General features: G+C 42.0%; 1 protein-coding gene across 1 annotated transcript; it reads left to right on the top strand.

Moving 5' to 3' along the window:
* The first annotated feature begins 12,933 nt into the window (after positions 1-12,933).
* LOC133610783 (transcription factor Sox-9-like) lies at positions 12,934-15,827 on the top strand. The gene is made up of 3 exons (XM_061967409.2): positions 12,934-13,656; positions 13,731-13,981; positions 14,063-15,827. Exons 1-3 carry the CDS (start codon positions 13,220-13,222, stop codon positions 14,839-14,841), a joined length of 1,467 nt encoding a protein of 488 aa, XP_061823393.1. The 5' UTR covers positions 12,934-13,219; the 3' UTR covers positions 14,842-15,827.
* The last annotated feature ends 633 nt before the right edge of the window (positions 15,828-16,460 follow it).

The following is a 16,460-nucleotide window of genomic DNA, read 5'->3' as shown; positions in this document are numbered from 1 at the left end:
AAAAATATTGCAAACCGGTACTTTTCAAATAGAGTATAGCACCGTTTTTGATTCCTTAGTACCGCGATACTATACTAGTATCGGTATACCGTACAACCCTAATTCAATTTTACATTTATCATGAATTAAAGCCTAACACAGCTCAGGGTAGTAATAGTTAATAAATGTTGTCATGAAGTTAAAACGTGATAGTGAAGTGAGTACTTTGCACGGCCCATCCTCACCCCGAATACCTCTAGCAGCCCCTGGTTAAAGTGAGTTTGAGACCTCTAGTGGTACCCTAACATATACTGTTTTTGTACACTTGACTTTTACAAAGATGTTCCGTTTTGACGATGGACAATATGCACACATTTGGAGTACAATAATCTCATCCTATGGAGAGCATTAGAGGAGATTATGCCTTCAAGGTGCTGCACAATATTGAACCGATTTCTTCTAAAATAATCCTGAAAACTGCACTGTCTAATCAGTGAGGCATCGGAAAAAAGTTACAGTTTAGAAATGACTTCTTATCAAACACTTTTAGGGCTGTGGGCATATGTGGAGGAGGAGGTGATGCGGATGTGTTCTGCCATACGTTGCTGTGTTTACGTGCGGTTATTGTAGGTGTGGAGGTCATGGGAGCTGACAAAGTGTTTTTTTTTATAAGGTTTGTAAACATGTCAACTGACAGTTGAGGTATTTAGTCATACACGCAGTTGTTCTTTCCACTAATTGCTGTTTTGTTTTCTTTTTTCATGTATAGGTGCTGCAAATAGAGAATACTTGCTTGATCGTGAGCAGGACTTTGATTTCTATCAAAGGAATTTTAGAGGAACATTGTGGAAGTGCGCTGACATGGGTTTCGGAAGGAGTCATTACAGTTCTGCTTTGGATATCAAATCAAATCAAATCAACTTTATTTATAAAGTAAATGTGTGTGTTAACTTTGTGAGATGCATTTTTCAGAAGCCGTTTTTTTTTCGGCGTCTGGTAGAGATGAGTACTTTTTACATTTGAATTGATACTCCCGGTACCTGGGAAAAGGCACCAGTACTCAACAGTACCAAATGTTTGTATTTCTATATGTGTTCATGTGTTTATACATACACTATATTGCCAAAAATATTTGGCCGCCCATCCAAATGATCAGAATTAGGTGTCCTTATCACTTGGCCCGGCCACAGCTGTATACAATCAAGCACGTAGGCATGGAGACTGTTTCTACAAACATTTGTGAAAGAATGGGCCGCACTCAGTGATTTCCAGCGTGGAACTGTGATAGGATGCCACCTGTGCAACAAATCCAGTCGTGAAATGTCCTCGCTCCTAAATATTCCAAAGTCCACTGTCGGCTTTATTATAAGAAAATGGAAGAGTTTGGGAACAACAGCAACTCAGCCACCAAGTGGTAGGCCACGTAAACTGACAGAGAGGGGTCAGCGGATGCTGAAGCGCATAGTGCAAAGAGGTTGCCGACTTTCTGCACAGTCAGTTGCTATAGAGCTCCAAACTTCATGTGACCTTCCAATTAGCCCACGTACAGTACGTAGAGAGCTTCATGGAATGGGTTTCCATGGCCAAGCATCTGCATCTAAGCCATACATCACCAAGTCCAATGCAAAGTGTGGGATGCAGTGGTGTAAAGCACGTCGCCACTGGACTCTAGAGCAGTGGAGACGTGTTCTCTGGAGTGATGAATCACACTTTTCCATCTGGAAATCTGATGGATGAGTCTGGGTTTGGAGGTTGCCAGGAGAACGCTACATTTCGTACTGCATTGTGCCGAGTGTGAAATTTGGTGGAGGAGGAATTATGGTGTGGGGTTGTTTTTCAGGAGGTGGGCTTGGCCCCTTAGTTCCAGGTGGCCAAATACTTTTGGCAATGTAGTGTTTTTTTACATTTAATAGTGTGATGATTATAATATATATGCTGGCCAGTTGTTGTTTTCTTACTCGTCTGAGTCTCATTCACATATTACATAGTATGTTTTGCATGCAGTTGCAATTCCGAGACGTTTGTGTATTAACTGCAGTGTGTTGTCTTTGTCAGGAAGTAGTCTTTGCAATTAGGTTGAATGTACCAGTCTTGTCTTTTTTTGAGCCTGACAGTGTTTGTACTGTAAATATGGTATTTATTACACATCAGCTCTTTGATAGTAATGTACATCTTAATAATAGTTTTGATTATCTAATGTGGGGGTGTTGAGATCGCCATGTAAAAGTGCCAATGCTAATTGACAGCATGTCTGTAGCATATCCAATGTAGATTAGTATTGAGCTAGCGCAGTAACATTACGTGAGGCAGTGCGGCTGAGTCCGATCTCAGTGCTTGGCTGCTTACTCCTCCGTTAAATGCTTGAACTGGGGCCATGTCTACATCTCGTCATGTGCAAAGGTGACTGCTCATCATTCAAGTAGGGAAAGCTCATTTTCAGCTACTTTCTAAACACAAGTACAGTCTCCATTAGCAGATAACACATCGAAAGATGCAAAGAAAACATTACTTAAAGGATTGTATAATTCTCCGTGTTAACTCGGAACAACGGAATAAAACTTAAAAATTCTCTGGCAGTGGTTCATATTACAAGATTGCTCATTCTGCTGTCAATCAAAAGGGGATTGAACCTCAGACAGATCATCCAATTTTCTCGCGGAATTTCTGCGTCCAGGCCGAGGCTGCGTTACACTTCCAGAGACGCCGAACATCCGATGGCCAGGACAAAGCAGAGCGTTTATCCAATGACTGTCAAGTTATTCATGCGTTCGTTACGTCTCGTCTCGACTACTGTAACGTATTATTTTCGGGTCTCCCTATGTCTAGCATTAAAAAATTACAGTTGGTACAAAATGCGGCTGCCAGACTTTTGACAAGAACAAGAAAGTTTGATCATATTACGCCTATACTGGCTCACCTGCACTGGCTTCCTGTGCACTTAAGAAGTGACTTTAAGGTTTTACTACTTACGTATAAAATACTACACGGTCTAGCTCCGTCCTATCTTGTCGATTGCATTGTACCATATGTCCCGGCAAGAAATCTGCGTTCAAAGAACTCCGGCTTATTAGTGATTCCCAGAGCCCAAAAAAAGTCTGCGGGCTATAGAGCGTTTTCTATTCGGGCTCCAGTACTATGGAATGCCCTCCCGGTAACAATTAGAGATGCTACCTCAGTAGAAGCATTTAAGTCCCATCTTAAAACTCATTTGTATACTCTAGCCTTTAAATAGCCCCCCTGTTAGACCAGTTGATCTGCCGTTTCTTTTCTTTTCTCCTCTGCTCCCCTTTTCCTTGAGGGGGGGGGGGGGGGGGGCACAGGTCCGGTGGCCATGGATGAAGTGCTGGCTGTCCAGAGTCGGGACCCGGGGTGGACCGCTCGCCTGTGCATCGGCTGGGAACATCTCTACGCTGCTGACCCGTCTCCGCTCGGGATGGTGTCCTGCTGGCCCCACTATGGACTGGACTCTTACTATTATGTTGGATCCACTATGGACTGGACTCTCACAATATTATGTCAGACCCACTCGACATCCATTGCTTTCGGTCTCCCCTAGAGGGGGGGGTTACCCACATATGCGGTCCTCTCCAAGGTTTCTCATAGTCATTCACATCGACGTCCCACTGGGGTGAGTTTTTCCTTGCCCGTATGTGGGCTTTGTACCGAGGATGTCGTTGTGGCTTGTGCAGCCCTTTGAGACACTTGTGATTTAGGGCTATATAAATAAAGATTGATTGAGATTGATTGAAGTTTGGTTGTAGTTGAACAACCAGCTTGATGCTCTCCCATTGAAGTCAATGGACGCTCAGCTTCAACACCGTTTAATGCACTGAGATGCAAACACAATGAATGAGAAGAAAGCTGTCACCAACACACATTTTAACTCATATTTACTGTTGTCAATGACATGTCAACACCAACGTACATACTTGACCACTTATTTATTTTGACATTTTAGGGGAAGCTGAGCAATTGCCACTGGTGTAGTGCAACAAAAGATATCGAAATATGGTACAGTTTCAGTTTACGCGTATCAGTACCCAGTAGTACTGACGGAATTTGTAGTAGTCCGTACCCATAAAAGAACCGACTACGGTACCCATCCCTAGCGTCTTGTGTTACATAAAATCCGTATGGGAAATTGCTTTCAACACAACAGAGCAGAAGAAGTGAATGTCAGGTGTCAAACATCACACCCCTGTCCTGCCATTTGAAATACCCTCACACACAGGCGATATCTCACCTCTGCTACAGCTCGTATTGAACCTGGGAGGGAGGAATACAGGCAGGTGGATTTGGACCCTTCCATGGCAATGCTGTTTCTAGACTAAACAAAGATGCAGGGGAAACTGCGGACAAAAATATGGCTTTCACAGGCAGTGTGAAAAGATCCGTTGTGTATTTTTGTCTTTTCCTCCGCTGTTATTTTGTCTCAACACTGCATGTTCGAATACGTGTTGCAAAAAGCCAAAGAAAAAGTAAAATGCATGCCTTTAAAGCTTTCTTACATGAGGACTTGCACATTTGTTTTGACAGTGATTTAAGTTGTGGACGTTTTGCAGAGCTTTAGGTGTATTTTCTACAAGTCAAAATTGTATCAGGGTTTAAATTGTATCGTGCATCCTCGTTTGTAGCTTTTACAGCCAAACACCTGTAGGAGCTACCTGTAAATTTGCTTGCTGGCTTTGCTTGGTCAAATTATGAAATCCTGCTGTTATCTAAAATCTGATTGGCTAATGAAACAGCCCCATTGCAAATATAGTTTGAGTGGCATGGGCCAGCACTCCTGATTCTGAAGGCCCTGGGCAGATTACAGTCTATTGACATGGTAACATCCATCCATCCATTTTCTACCGCTTGTCCCGTTCGGGGTCGCGGGGGTGCTGGAGCCTATCTCAGCTACAATCGGGCGGAAGGCGGGGTACACCCTGGACAAGTCGCCACCTCATCGCAGGGCCAACACAGATAGACAGACAACATTCACACTCACATTCACACACTAGGGACCATTTAGTGTTGCCAATCAACCTATCCCCAGGTGCATGTTTTTGGTAACATGGTAACATAAAAAACAAATCAAACATACACATACTGTGGTAACAGTGTATCCAAGAGACACACTACCAAATGAAAATAATAAACTTTTTGTAATAACATAATACAATTTCATAAAACAAACACTAGAATTTAGGTTTATAAGTGCTTCTGGTAGTGTTTAGGCCTGACACCCTACCACTATATGTTATCTAAGCAAAATTGTATCAGAGGTTAAATTGTACATAATCCAAAACCAGTGAAGTTGGCACGTTGTGTAAATCATAAATAAAAACAGAATACAATGATTATGCAAATCGTATATTCAATTGAATAGACTGCAAAGACAAGATATTTAAAGTTCAGACTGGAAAACGTTGTTATTTTTTGCAAATATTAGCTAATTTGGAATTTGATGCCTGCAACATGTTTCAAAAAAGCTGGCACAAGTGGCAAAATAGACTGAGAAAGTTGAGGAATGGCATGGGTAACTTACACATTTGGGAAGGCACCATTAATGCTGAAAGGTACATACGGATTTTGGAGCAACATACTGTATGTTGCCATCCAAGCAACGTTATCATGGATGCCCCTGCTTATTTCAGCAAGACAATGCAAAGCCACGTGTTGTAACAGCGTGGCTTCATAGTAAAAGAGTGCGGGTATCAGACTGGCCTGCCTGTAGTAAAGAACTGTCTCCCATTGAAAATGTGTGGCGCAATATAAAGCCTAAAATACCACAACGGAGACCCCCGGACTGTTGAACAACTTAAGCTGTACATCAAGCAAGAATGGGTAAGAATCCCACCGGAAAAGCCTCAAAAATTGGTCTCCTCAGTTCTCAAACGTTTACTGAGTGTTGTTAAAAGGAAAGGCCATGTAACACAGTGGTACAAATGCCCCTGTGCCAACTTTTTTGCAATGTGTTGCTGCCATTCAATTCTAAGTTAATGATTATTTGCAACTAAAAAAAAAAAAAATTCTCAGTTCAAACATTTAAATATATTGTCTTTTCAGTCTATTCAATTGAATATATGTTGAAAATCATTTGCAAATCATTGTTTTCTGTTTCTATTTACGAATTACACAACGTGCCAACTTCACTGGTTTTGGGTTTTGTATATTGCATCCTGGCTTGTTCAGGCTTCCCCTGACAATCACCAGTGGAAGCTACCTATAAATTTGGCGCTGGGCAAATATGCAATCCTGTGATACGGGCCAGCACTCCTGATTCTTAAGGCTCTGGGCAGATTACATTGACATGGCAACACATAGAAGCTGAAATCTGATTGGACAAAACAAATCTAACATACTCATTCTGGAAGCAGTGAAGCCAGGAGACATGTCACCAAATGAAACTAACAGACTTGTCGCAGCAATTGAATTTGATTAGAAGTTGTAAAGGTAGGTTCGTGCCTGTAGTAGTGTTTAGGCCTGCCGCCCGAGCTGCCATTAATTGTTATCTTAGCTTTTGGTGTAAATTGTGTTTTCTTATTTCCTTAAAAGCCTACTGAAATGCGATTTTCTTATTTAAACAGGGATAACATGTCCATTCTATGTGTCATACTTGATCATTTTGCGATATTGCCATATTTTTGCTGAAAGGATTTAGTAGAGAACATCGACGATAAAGTTCGCAACTTTTGGTCGCTGATAAAAAAGCCTTGCCTGTACCGGAAGTAGCAGACGAGTAGCGTGACGTCACAGGTTGTGGAGCTCCTCACATCTGCACATTGTTTACAATCATGGCCACCAGCAGCGAGAGCGATTCGGACCAAGAAAGCGACGATTTCCCCATTAATTTGAGCGAGGATGAAAGATTCGTGGATGAGGAAAGTGAGAGTGAAGGACTAGAGGGCAGTGAGAGCGATTCAGATAGGGAAGATGCTGTGAGAGGCGGGTGGGACCTGATATTCAGCTGGGAATGACTAAAACAGTAAATAAACACAAGACATATATATACTCTATTAGCCACAACACAACCAGGCTTATATTTAATATGCCACAAATTAATCCTGCATAACAAACACCTCCCCCCTCCCGTCCATATAACCCGCCAATACAACTCAAACACCTGCACAACACACTCAATCCCACAGCCCCAAAGTAGTGTTCACCTCCCCAAAGTTCATGCAGCACATATATTTCCCCAAAGTCCCCAAAGTTACGTACGTGATATGCACATGAGTCACTAGAGAAAAGTGCTATATAAATATAATTCACTTCACATAGCGACACGCACGTATGGGCAAGCGATCAAATGTTTGGAAGCCGCAGCTGCATGCGTACTCACGGTACCGCGTCTGCGCATCCAATTCAAAGTCCTCCTGGTAAGAGTCTCTGTTGTCCCAGTTTTCCACAGGCCAATGGTAAAGCTTGACTGTCATCTTTCGGTAATGTAAACAATGAAACACCGGCCGTGTTTGTGTTGCTGCAGCCGCCCGCCATACACCGCTTCCCACCTACAGCTTTCTTCTTTGCTGTCTCCATTGTTCATTGAACAAATTGCAAAAGATTCACCAACACAGATGTCCAGACTACTGTGGAATTTTGCGATGAAAACAGACAACTTAATAGCTGGCCACCATGCTGTCCCAAAATGTCCTCTACAATCTGTGACGTCACGTGCCGGCGTCATCATACTGAGACGTTTTCAGCAGGATATTTCGCGCAAAATTTAAAATTGCACTTTATTAAGCTAACACGGCCGTATTGGCATGTGTTGCAATGTTAAGATTTCATCATTGATATATAAACTATCAGACTGTGTGGTCGGTAGTAGTGGGTTTCAGTAGGCCTTTAAGTCCTTTGAGAGTTGCAAAATACACTTTGACTTTATAAAACAACATTTTTTTTTTTTTTTACTTGCCTTACATTCTGCAATGTGTTTCATTGGGAATGCAATTTTACAAGAATAAAAGGACTAAGAAATATTAAAGTTGAATTCTTCGATCCGGCCTCTCGCTCACTCATCTCCCTCTTTCTGCTTTTTTTCTTTGCACACCTCCATTAGGCGTATTTATTTTGTCGAGAGTAAACACTACCTTTTCCACCGGGCTGCCACACGGCAGTGTGACTCAAGGCGTTCACGCCTCGCTCGCTACTACAAGCAAACGGCGTCACAGTTTGACTCGCTTGCGTACGGCGGCACGCAACGCACACGCGCGTCCGACGACGTCACGTTCCCTATTTAACGCTGAGCCAAACATCTCTCTATGTGTGTTAAATGTGAGTATCTCAAATAAGCATGTGTGGTGTAAATACACCTTGTAAAGAAGGCGGCCTGCTCCATTTAAAAACAAAAAAAAAAACTAATTGGTTAGCGAGAGCAAGGATTACACAGTTGCACCAAAAACCAGTACTTCTCCTACATGACCACAAACAGAAACAGTGAACACGTTCTGCACGTTCAAATGAAGGCTGTGGGTGTCTCAAGTCTGCAAGCATGAGCCACACTCGAATGACCCGACATCTGCAAACGATTAAAAGCAACTTCAGGTAGCACATGTTGTCCACATTAGCTCCGAGCCAGATTTACATTTCCACATCTCCACTAAGCATAATAAACAATCAAATGGGGCGTGTGCAGGCAGGTTCACTTCGCTGACCGCTGTGCAGCATTTTGTGTTGTTTGGCCATCGGCAAGAGGACAAAGCAATTATACATTTTGTATGTGTGCTTTTGTGATATTATTTGAGTTTGAGTTTATTTGGAACATGCATGCATACAACATGATACATCACAATTTCCAGTTTCTCTTGTCAACATGTTCGAAAAGGAGTAGGAAGAAGCAGAGCTTATTTAATCCTCGCCCTTTTCTTTTACATAACAGTTGCTAAAACTTTTGTTCACTTCCTGTTCTCGGTTTATTCACGATATACTCCATAAGTAATCACAATAAAAAATAAATAAATACTACTCAGTGAAGTAAGTTATATTTCATATAGTGAGATGAGTAAGGTTATTTTGAAAATGAACGGATGGATGAAATAAATTCAGAATGTTTATCATGGTTCTTCTTCTTTGTACTTTGTCAACACTTTAAGTTTGAAGAGTTTCTTGAAGTGGATCATGTTAGTACATTATTTGATTTATTTGCTTAATCCATTCCATAATTTAATTCCACATACTGAAGGTCTTAAGTGTTGTACGTGCATACAAATGTTTTAAATATTTTATATTTAGAGAAAAAATATTCAGTTGATCAAATGTCTGCTTTTGTTAAACTTATGGACACATTTAGCCATGTTTATTATTTAATTGTCAGTAAAGGTTGAACAAGCTATATAGTGATGCGGTTTATTTTGTGTGTTATCGTTGCGGCCTAAAATTCCGACATTTGTGGCAGCTTTTCAGAAAGTTGTGAAAAATGTTTCGATAATTTTGAGGATTTTTTGTTTTTTTTTAATAACATTGAATCAACTTTGAGTTTATGAATTTGTTATGAATGTTTTAAGTCAGTGCTTTTTAAACTTGTTGGAGGTACCGAACCCCACCAGTTTTTATATGCGCATTCACCAAACTTTTTTTTAGTGAAAAATATATATATATTTTTTTTCAAATTCAAGACAAAGTTATCTGTTTTTTTACTGGTGCACAAAATTAACTGTGCATGAACACAGTGCCAACACAGTGCGTGAACTCCCAACAAATTACGCACCTGCAAATCAGTGTGACTTCTGGTGTTGCCGTATCCATAATACGCCGATAGTGAGAAGTTTTTATATACATGATGAGTCGGATGTGTCTTGACCTCCGCGGCGAAGGCTCCGCTGAACCCCTGAGGCCAACTCGCCGAACCCCTAGGGTTCGATCGAACCCAGGTTAAGAACCACTGCTTTAAGTGTTCCTTATAGCCTCCATCTCAGAAAGCATGGGATTTCTACAAATATTGAAAAACAAATACTTTATTGAGCTTTTACTTGCTTTATATCATATACTGGACACTTCAGTTCAGTTACAGTTTATTTCGAACATGCATACGATACAATGTAATGCATCATATATTTGTTTCATTACAGCACGTCCAACAAGGAGTAGGAGGAAGCAGAGCTTATTTAATCCTACCCCTCTTCATACCATAGCAGTTTTATCCAATTGCCTTGTTCTCTGTAACATAACAGTGAACAAATAAATAATGAATAATAATATACCATAGTAAGCAAAGAAATATTAAAAACATAAATAATCTTTGTCTCAATAAAAAAATTAAAAAAAAGGGTTCAAGATGTTCATCATAATTGTTGTTCTGTGTACTTTGTGAACACTTGTAGTTTCAACAGTCTCTTAAACTGAATCATATTGGTGCTTTCTTTGATTTCTTTGGTTAATCCATTCCATAATTAAATTTCCTCATACTGATATACTAAAGGTTTTAAGTGTTGTACGAGCATACAAATGTTTTAAATTACATTTTCCTCTAAGGTTATATTTCTCCTAGTAAAAGCAGTTACTTATAGGTCATTGTGCTGTTTTAATGAACTATAACTAATGGTAGTAATAAATAATTATATTTACAGAAAGAAACACCACCAAAGGCTTCCTCATTGTTTGCTCTCTGCTCTGTTGTCCATAAGTTGCAGACATTGTTTTACGCTTGAAAAGTGTTTGTACATCTAATACATTCATTTAAGTTCCTGCACCTTTAAACCCCAACACATTAAACCCGCCACTTTGAGAGCAAGCTGTAGCAGTTATTTTTGAAGAATAGAATCTGAAAAATGTTCTTAATCGTCTTACCCTGGATAGATCAATACTAAATATTAGGGATGTCCGATAATGGCTTTTTGCCGATATCCGATATTCCGATATTGTCCAACTTTTTAATTACCGATACCGATATCAACCGATATATGGAATGGATACTATGGAATGCCCTCCCGGTAACAATTAGAGATGCTACCTCAGTAGAAGCATTTAAGTCCCATCTTAAAACTCATTTGTATACTCTAGCCTTTAAATAGCCCCCCTGTTAGACCAGTTGATCTGCCGTTTCTTTTCTTTTCTCCTCTGCTCCCCTTTTCCTTGAGGGGGGGGCACAGGTCCGGTGGCCATGGATGAAGTGCTGGCTGTCCAGAGTCGGGACCCGGGGTGGACCGCTCGCCTGTGCATCGGCTGGGAACATCTCTGCGCTGCTGACCCGTCTCCGCTCGGGATGGTGTCCTGCTGGCCCCACTATGGACTGGACTCTTACTATTATGTTGGATCCACTATGGACTGGACTCTCACAATATTATGTCAGACCCACTCGACATCCATTGCTTTCGGTCTCCCCTAGAGGGGGGGGGGGGGGGGGGGGGTTACCCACATATGCGGTCCTCTCCAAGGTTTCTCATAGTCATTCACATCGACGTCCCACTGGGGTGAGTTTTTCCTTGCCCGTATGTGGGCTTTGTACCGAGGATGTCGTTGTGGCTTGTGCAGCCCTTTGAGACACTTGTGATTTAGGGCTATATAAATAAAGATTGATTGATTGATTGATATACAGTCGTGGAATTAACACATTATTATGCCTAATTTAGACAACCAGGTATGGTGAAGATAAGGTACAGGTAAAAGGTAAAAAAATCAATAAAATTAAATAAGATAAATAAATTAAAAACATTTTCTTGAATAAAAAAGAAAGCAATAAAACAATATAAAAACAGTTACATTGAAACTAGTAATTAATCAAAATGAGTAAAATTAACTGTTAAAGGTTAGTACTATTAGTGGACCAGCAGCACGCACAATCATGTGTGCTTACGGACTGTATCCCTTGCAGACTGTATTGATATATATTGATATATAATGTAGGAACCAGAATATTAATAACAGAAAGAAACAACCCTTTTGTGTGAATGAGTGTAAATGGGGGAGGAGGGTTTTTTGGGTTGGTGCACTAATTGTAAGTGTATCTTGTGTTTTTTATGTTGATTTAATTTAAAAAAAAAAAAAAAGAAAAAGAAAACGATACTGACAATAAAAAAAACCATACCGATAATTTCCGATATTACATTTTAACGCATTTATCGACCGATAATATCGGCAGTCCAATATTATCGGACATGTCTACTAAATATATAAGTAGGAAGTGTATAATACATTACCCAGAGGTCTTAGAGCTATTGACAGGGATATGAAGTAGGTCTGAGCTAAGGAATCACTTGATTAAAGTAGTGATTTATGTTCCTATATTGAAACTCAGTGTTACTGTTCAAACTGTGTGTACGGTCACAGTGGCCAAAGTTATTAAAAATACTTGTTAAATAAAACATCTGCCTTGTTTGTAATGAATACTTAGGCCTGCTACGTGACTGTAGTTTAATGTTGGTCACTACGGTGGTACTCGGAGAGCCTTTTTTTTTTTTTTCTAAGGTGGTACTTGGTGAAAAAAGTTTGAGAACCACTGATCTAAATCAGAAGCTCAGCTGGTTGCCCTGCAGCAGTCTGATGGCTCCCTCTCCCTTTCTCTCTCCAAAAAAAGGGGGGCTCTCGACTGCGTTCTTATACTGATGGACTGCTGTCGCCCCCTATTGGCAAACATGGTGTACTGGTGACAGCCAACACACGTTTAGGTAGCAGAAAGTGCTTAAAGATGAGTGCATTAATGCTGTTTTTAATGCATTCGTCCACATTTCTTAACATTCAAGTTTGCAATATTAATTATTGATGATTATAACATGATTAAAAAAGAAACCTGCTCACCTTTTAGTTAATATTTGGATGCATTGTATGTCTTGTGCGTGGGGTGCAGTGTGTGTGTGTGTGCGTGTGTGTGTGTGTACACACGAGGAGAAAGTGATGGTATCAAATTCCTTCACTTTGACGTCACTACACGGCCCACCAATCACGCGTGGGCTTTCCTTGCGCGCCATGGTAACGTTCTTATAAAGCTTGTGCTCAAGCACTTTGCAGTTCAGAGCACTCACACGTTCTGGGGATTCTATTTGGAGACGAGGAAGGACAACTTTACCACAGAGCTGAAATTAAACTGCCTTTTTGTTTTTCGCCTGCAGAAGTTGGACGGCCGTGCGTAAAGATATTTATCTCCGATTCAAGTTTACGCACAAAACCAGGAGTTTTTTTTTTTTTTTTTTTGATTTTTTTCTGTAAAGTGTAAAGACTTTCTGTCTGGCAAGGACGAGTCGCTTTTAAAGACGTTTCTTTTCCTTAACGTCCTTAGTTTAATTTTCACGCGTAAATTTGGAAGCAACCCGTTTTGCGCATGAATCTTCTCGACCCTTACCTGAAGATGTCGGAGGAACCAGACAAGTGTCTCTCTGATGCCCCGAGCCCGAGCATGTCCGAGGACTCCGCGGGCTCCCCGTGTCCGTCCGGCTCCGGTTCCGACACCGAGAACACCCGGCCGTCGGAGAACGGGCTGCTCCGGATGGAAGCGGCTCTGGCCGAGTTCAAGAAGGACGAGGACGATAAGTTCCCCGCGTGCATCCGCGAGGCCGTGTCGCAGGTGCTGAAGGGCTACGACTGGACCCTGGTGCCTATGCCGGTGCGCGTAAACGGATCTACCAAGAACAAGCCGCACGTCAAGAGACCGATGAACGCCTTCATGGTGTGGGCGCAAGCTGCGCGCAGGAAGCTGGCCGACCAGTACCCGCACCTGCACAACGCCGAGCTCAGCAAAACCCTGGGCAAACTCTGGAGGTAAGTCTTACAAAGTCCACACAACAACTTGACGCACTGAGCGTAGTTTGTAACCGTTGCGCCTTTACGCACAGGCTTCTTAACGAGGGCGAGAAGCGGCCGTTTGTAGAAGAGGCGGAGCGCCTCCGCGTGCAGCACAAGAAGGACCACCCGGACTACAAGTACCAGCCGAGGCGGAGGAAGTCGGTCAAGAACGGACAAAGTGAGTCCGAGGACGGCAGCGAGCCGACCCACATCTCCCCCAACGCCATTTTTAAAGCCCTGCAGCAGGCAGACTCCCCCGCCTCCAGCATGGGAGAAGTGCACTCACCTGGGGAGCACTCAGGTAAGCTTTTAAAGCAAAAAAAAAAAAGCTTCATTTTAATCATTTGCGGACAAAACCTAATGTGGAGATGTAATCCTCCAGGCTCCCAGGGACCCCCGACCCCTCCCACCACCCCGAAAACTGATGTCAGCTCAGGCAAGATGGACCTAAAGCGCGAAGTAGGTCTCAGCACCAGCCAGCGCCAGCTCAACATCGACTTCCGCGACGTGGACATCGGCGAGTTGAGCAGCGACGTCATTTCTCACATCGAGACCTTCGACGTGAACGAGTTTGACCAGTACCTCCCGCCAAACGGCCACCCGGGTTCCGTCAGCGGGCCGGGCACGCCTGTCGCCTACACCGGCAGCTACAGCATCAGCAGCGGCGCTCCGGTCAGCCCGGGGGCAGCGGCGGGCGCCTGGATGCCTAAAAGCCAGAACCAGCAGGGACAGCAGCAGCCGCAACACACCCTCACCACCTTGGGCGGCAGCACCGGCGGGTCCGAGGCGGCTCAGCACAGGACCCAGATCAAGACAGAGCAGCTGAGCCCGAGTCACTTCAGCGAGCAGCAGGGCTCGCCGCAGCACGTCACCTACAGCCCCTTCAACCTGCAGCACTACAGCCCCTCCTCCTACCCGGCCATCTCCAGGGCGCAGCAGTACGACTTCACCGAGCACCAGGGGGGCGCCCCCTCCTTCTACAGCCATGCCGGGGCCGGTCAGAACTCGGGACTCTACTCAACGTTCAGCTACATGAGCAGCCCCAGCCAGAGGCCCATGTACACGCCCATCGCTGACAACACGGGGGTGCCCTCCATCCCCCAGAGCAGCCCCCAACACTGGGAGCAGGCGCCCGTTTACACCCAGCTCACCAGACCCTGAACCTTTCCTATTCTGTACATCAGACACTTGAAGTCAAAGAGACTCGTGATTGGCTCACGCCGTGCCTTAATACTATTGTACTTTGATAGAAATACTTTATAGAAATATTTTTTAGAGAGAGAAAAAAAATCCTCTGTGAGGATTTTATTGTTAATATTTCAGTAGGTACTGTTTATGATTCGTTGTCTTCATACGCTGGCGGTGTTTTTTGTAACCATGGGGGTTGGTTATTGATATGAAATGATCTATTGTAATCAGTCCAACAACTAATAACATGTTGTGATATTCCATAATTTTTTGTTTTGTACAAATTTTAATGTGTTATATGCTGTTTTTGTATCCAAGTCATTGCAGCCCTTCCCCACCACCTGTGCCTTGTACGTGTGTGCGTGCATGTGTGTGTGTGTGTGTGTGTGTGTGTGTGTGAACAGCTGAAATTACACTTACCATCCAGCAGCGCGTTTGACAGCTCCAGGAAGTCAACTCTGACCCCTTCCCCTGCTGTCTACTTCCACGTTGATATTTAACCCGCTCCTTCATACAGCCTCCTCTATTTATTTATTTCATTTAATTTTATTGCATTTTATTCTTATTACTTATGGTGTCGATTTATGTTTTTTTTTTTAAATGTGTTTTTGGTTTGTTTTTACATTGTACACACAGCATATCTCATCATTCTCTCATTTGGAGTTTCAACCCAGGGGTTACTAATCCAAAATGCTGTAATCATCTTTGTTCTTTATTTATCTTATCTAAATGCTTGTTTTAAGTATATATTTCTTTAAAGGGGGGCGGTGGGTTACGTTATAAAATGTGTTATTTGTGAATCTTTAAGTTTAAATAAGGCTGAAAGAACTGGAAGTATGATATAAATTAGTTTTTTTTTTCTTCACAGTGTATCTGTTTGCTATTATTTGTCCTGTGCAGCTCTTTTCCTCCGTATCAAACAGTTTCTTTCATTTCTGCTATTTTGCAAAGCATTTGTACTGTCCTTAAAGAATAATTTGTATATGTATTTGCAATAAAATGAAAATGCTATTAAAAAAATAAGTCAAGTAAATTGCATGTATAAAGCACTTCTCACAAAATACAAACATACAGCATGACGCAACAGCAGAAATATTGCAAAATGAAATAATAAATATGATAATAAAATATATATATATTTTTAAATAATAAATAAAAACGAAATATTACAGGAATGCACACTCAAATAACTGGCTTTTAAAAATGTCAACAGAAGGGGCAGCTCTCGGCTCATAAGGGATTGCCGTCTACCATTTAGGGGCAACTGACTAACAGGCTTTTTTTTTATTACTTGTTCATTTTGTACAAGGTGCAAAAAGCAGACCCCAGTGACCTAACAGGATGTGAAAAGACAACAGATTTATTAAGAAGAGATTAGTTTTGCTGAGAAGCTTTAAAGGAAAACAACACTTTTTTTTGGAATTTTGTTTATCCTTCACAATCATTATGAGAGACAAGAACACGTCTTTTTTTTTTTTTTTAGGATTTTAAAGATGCTAAAAAACGCTTGGATGATGCGGATAATAGGAGTCACGGTTGTAGCCTTCAAGGCCCTCTAAAACAACTTGAAAACCCTCCATCAATGTTTTGTG

The sequence above is a fragment of the Nerophis lumbriciformis genome, linkage group LG11, assembly GCF_033978685.3.
Source record: "Nerophis lumbriciformis linkage group LG11, RoL_Nlum_v2.1, whole genome shotgun sequence".
Lineage (NCBI taxonomy): Eukaryota > Metazoa > Chordata > Actinopteri > Syngnathiformes > Syngnathidae > Nerophis > Nerophis lumbriciformis.
This window is presented reverse-complemented; position numbering and strand designations above follow the sequence as displayed.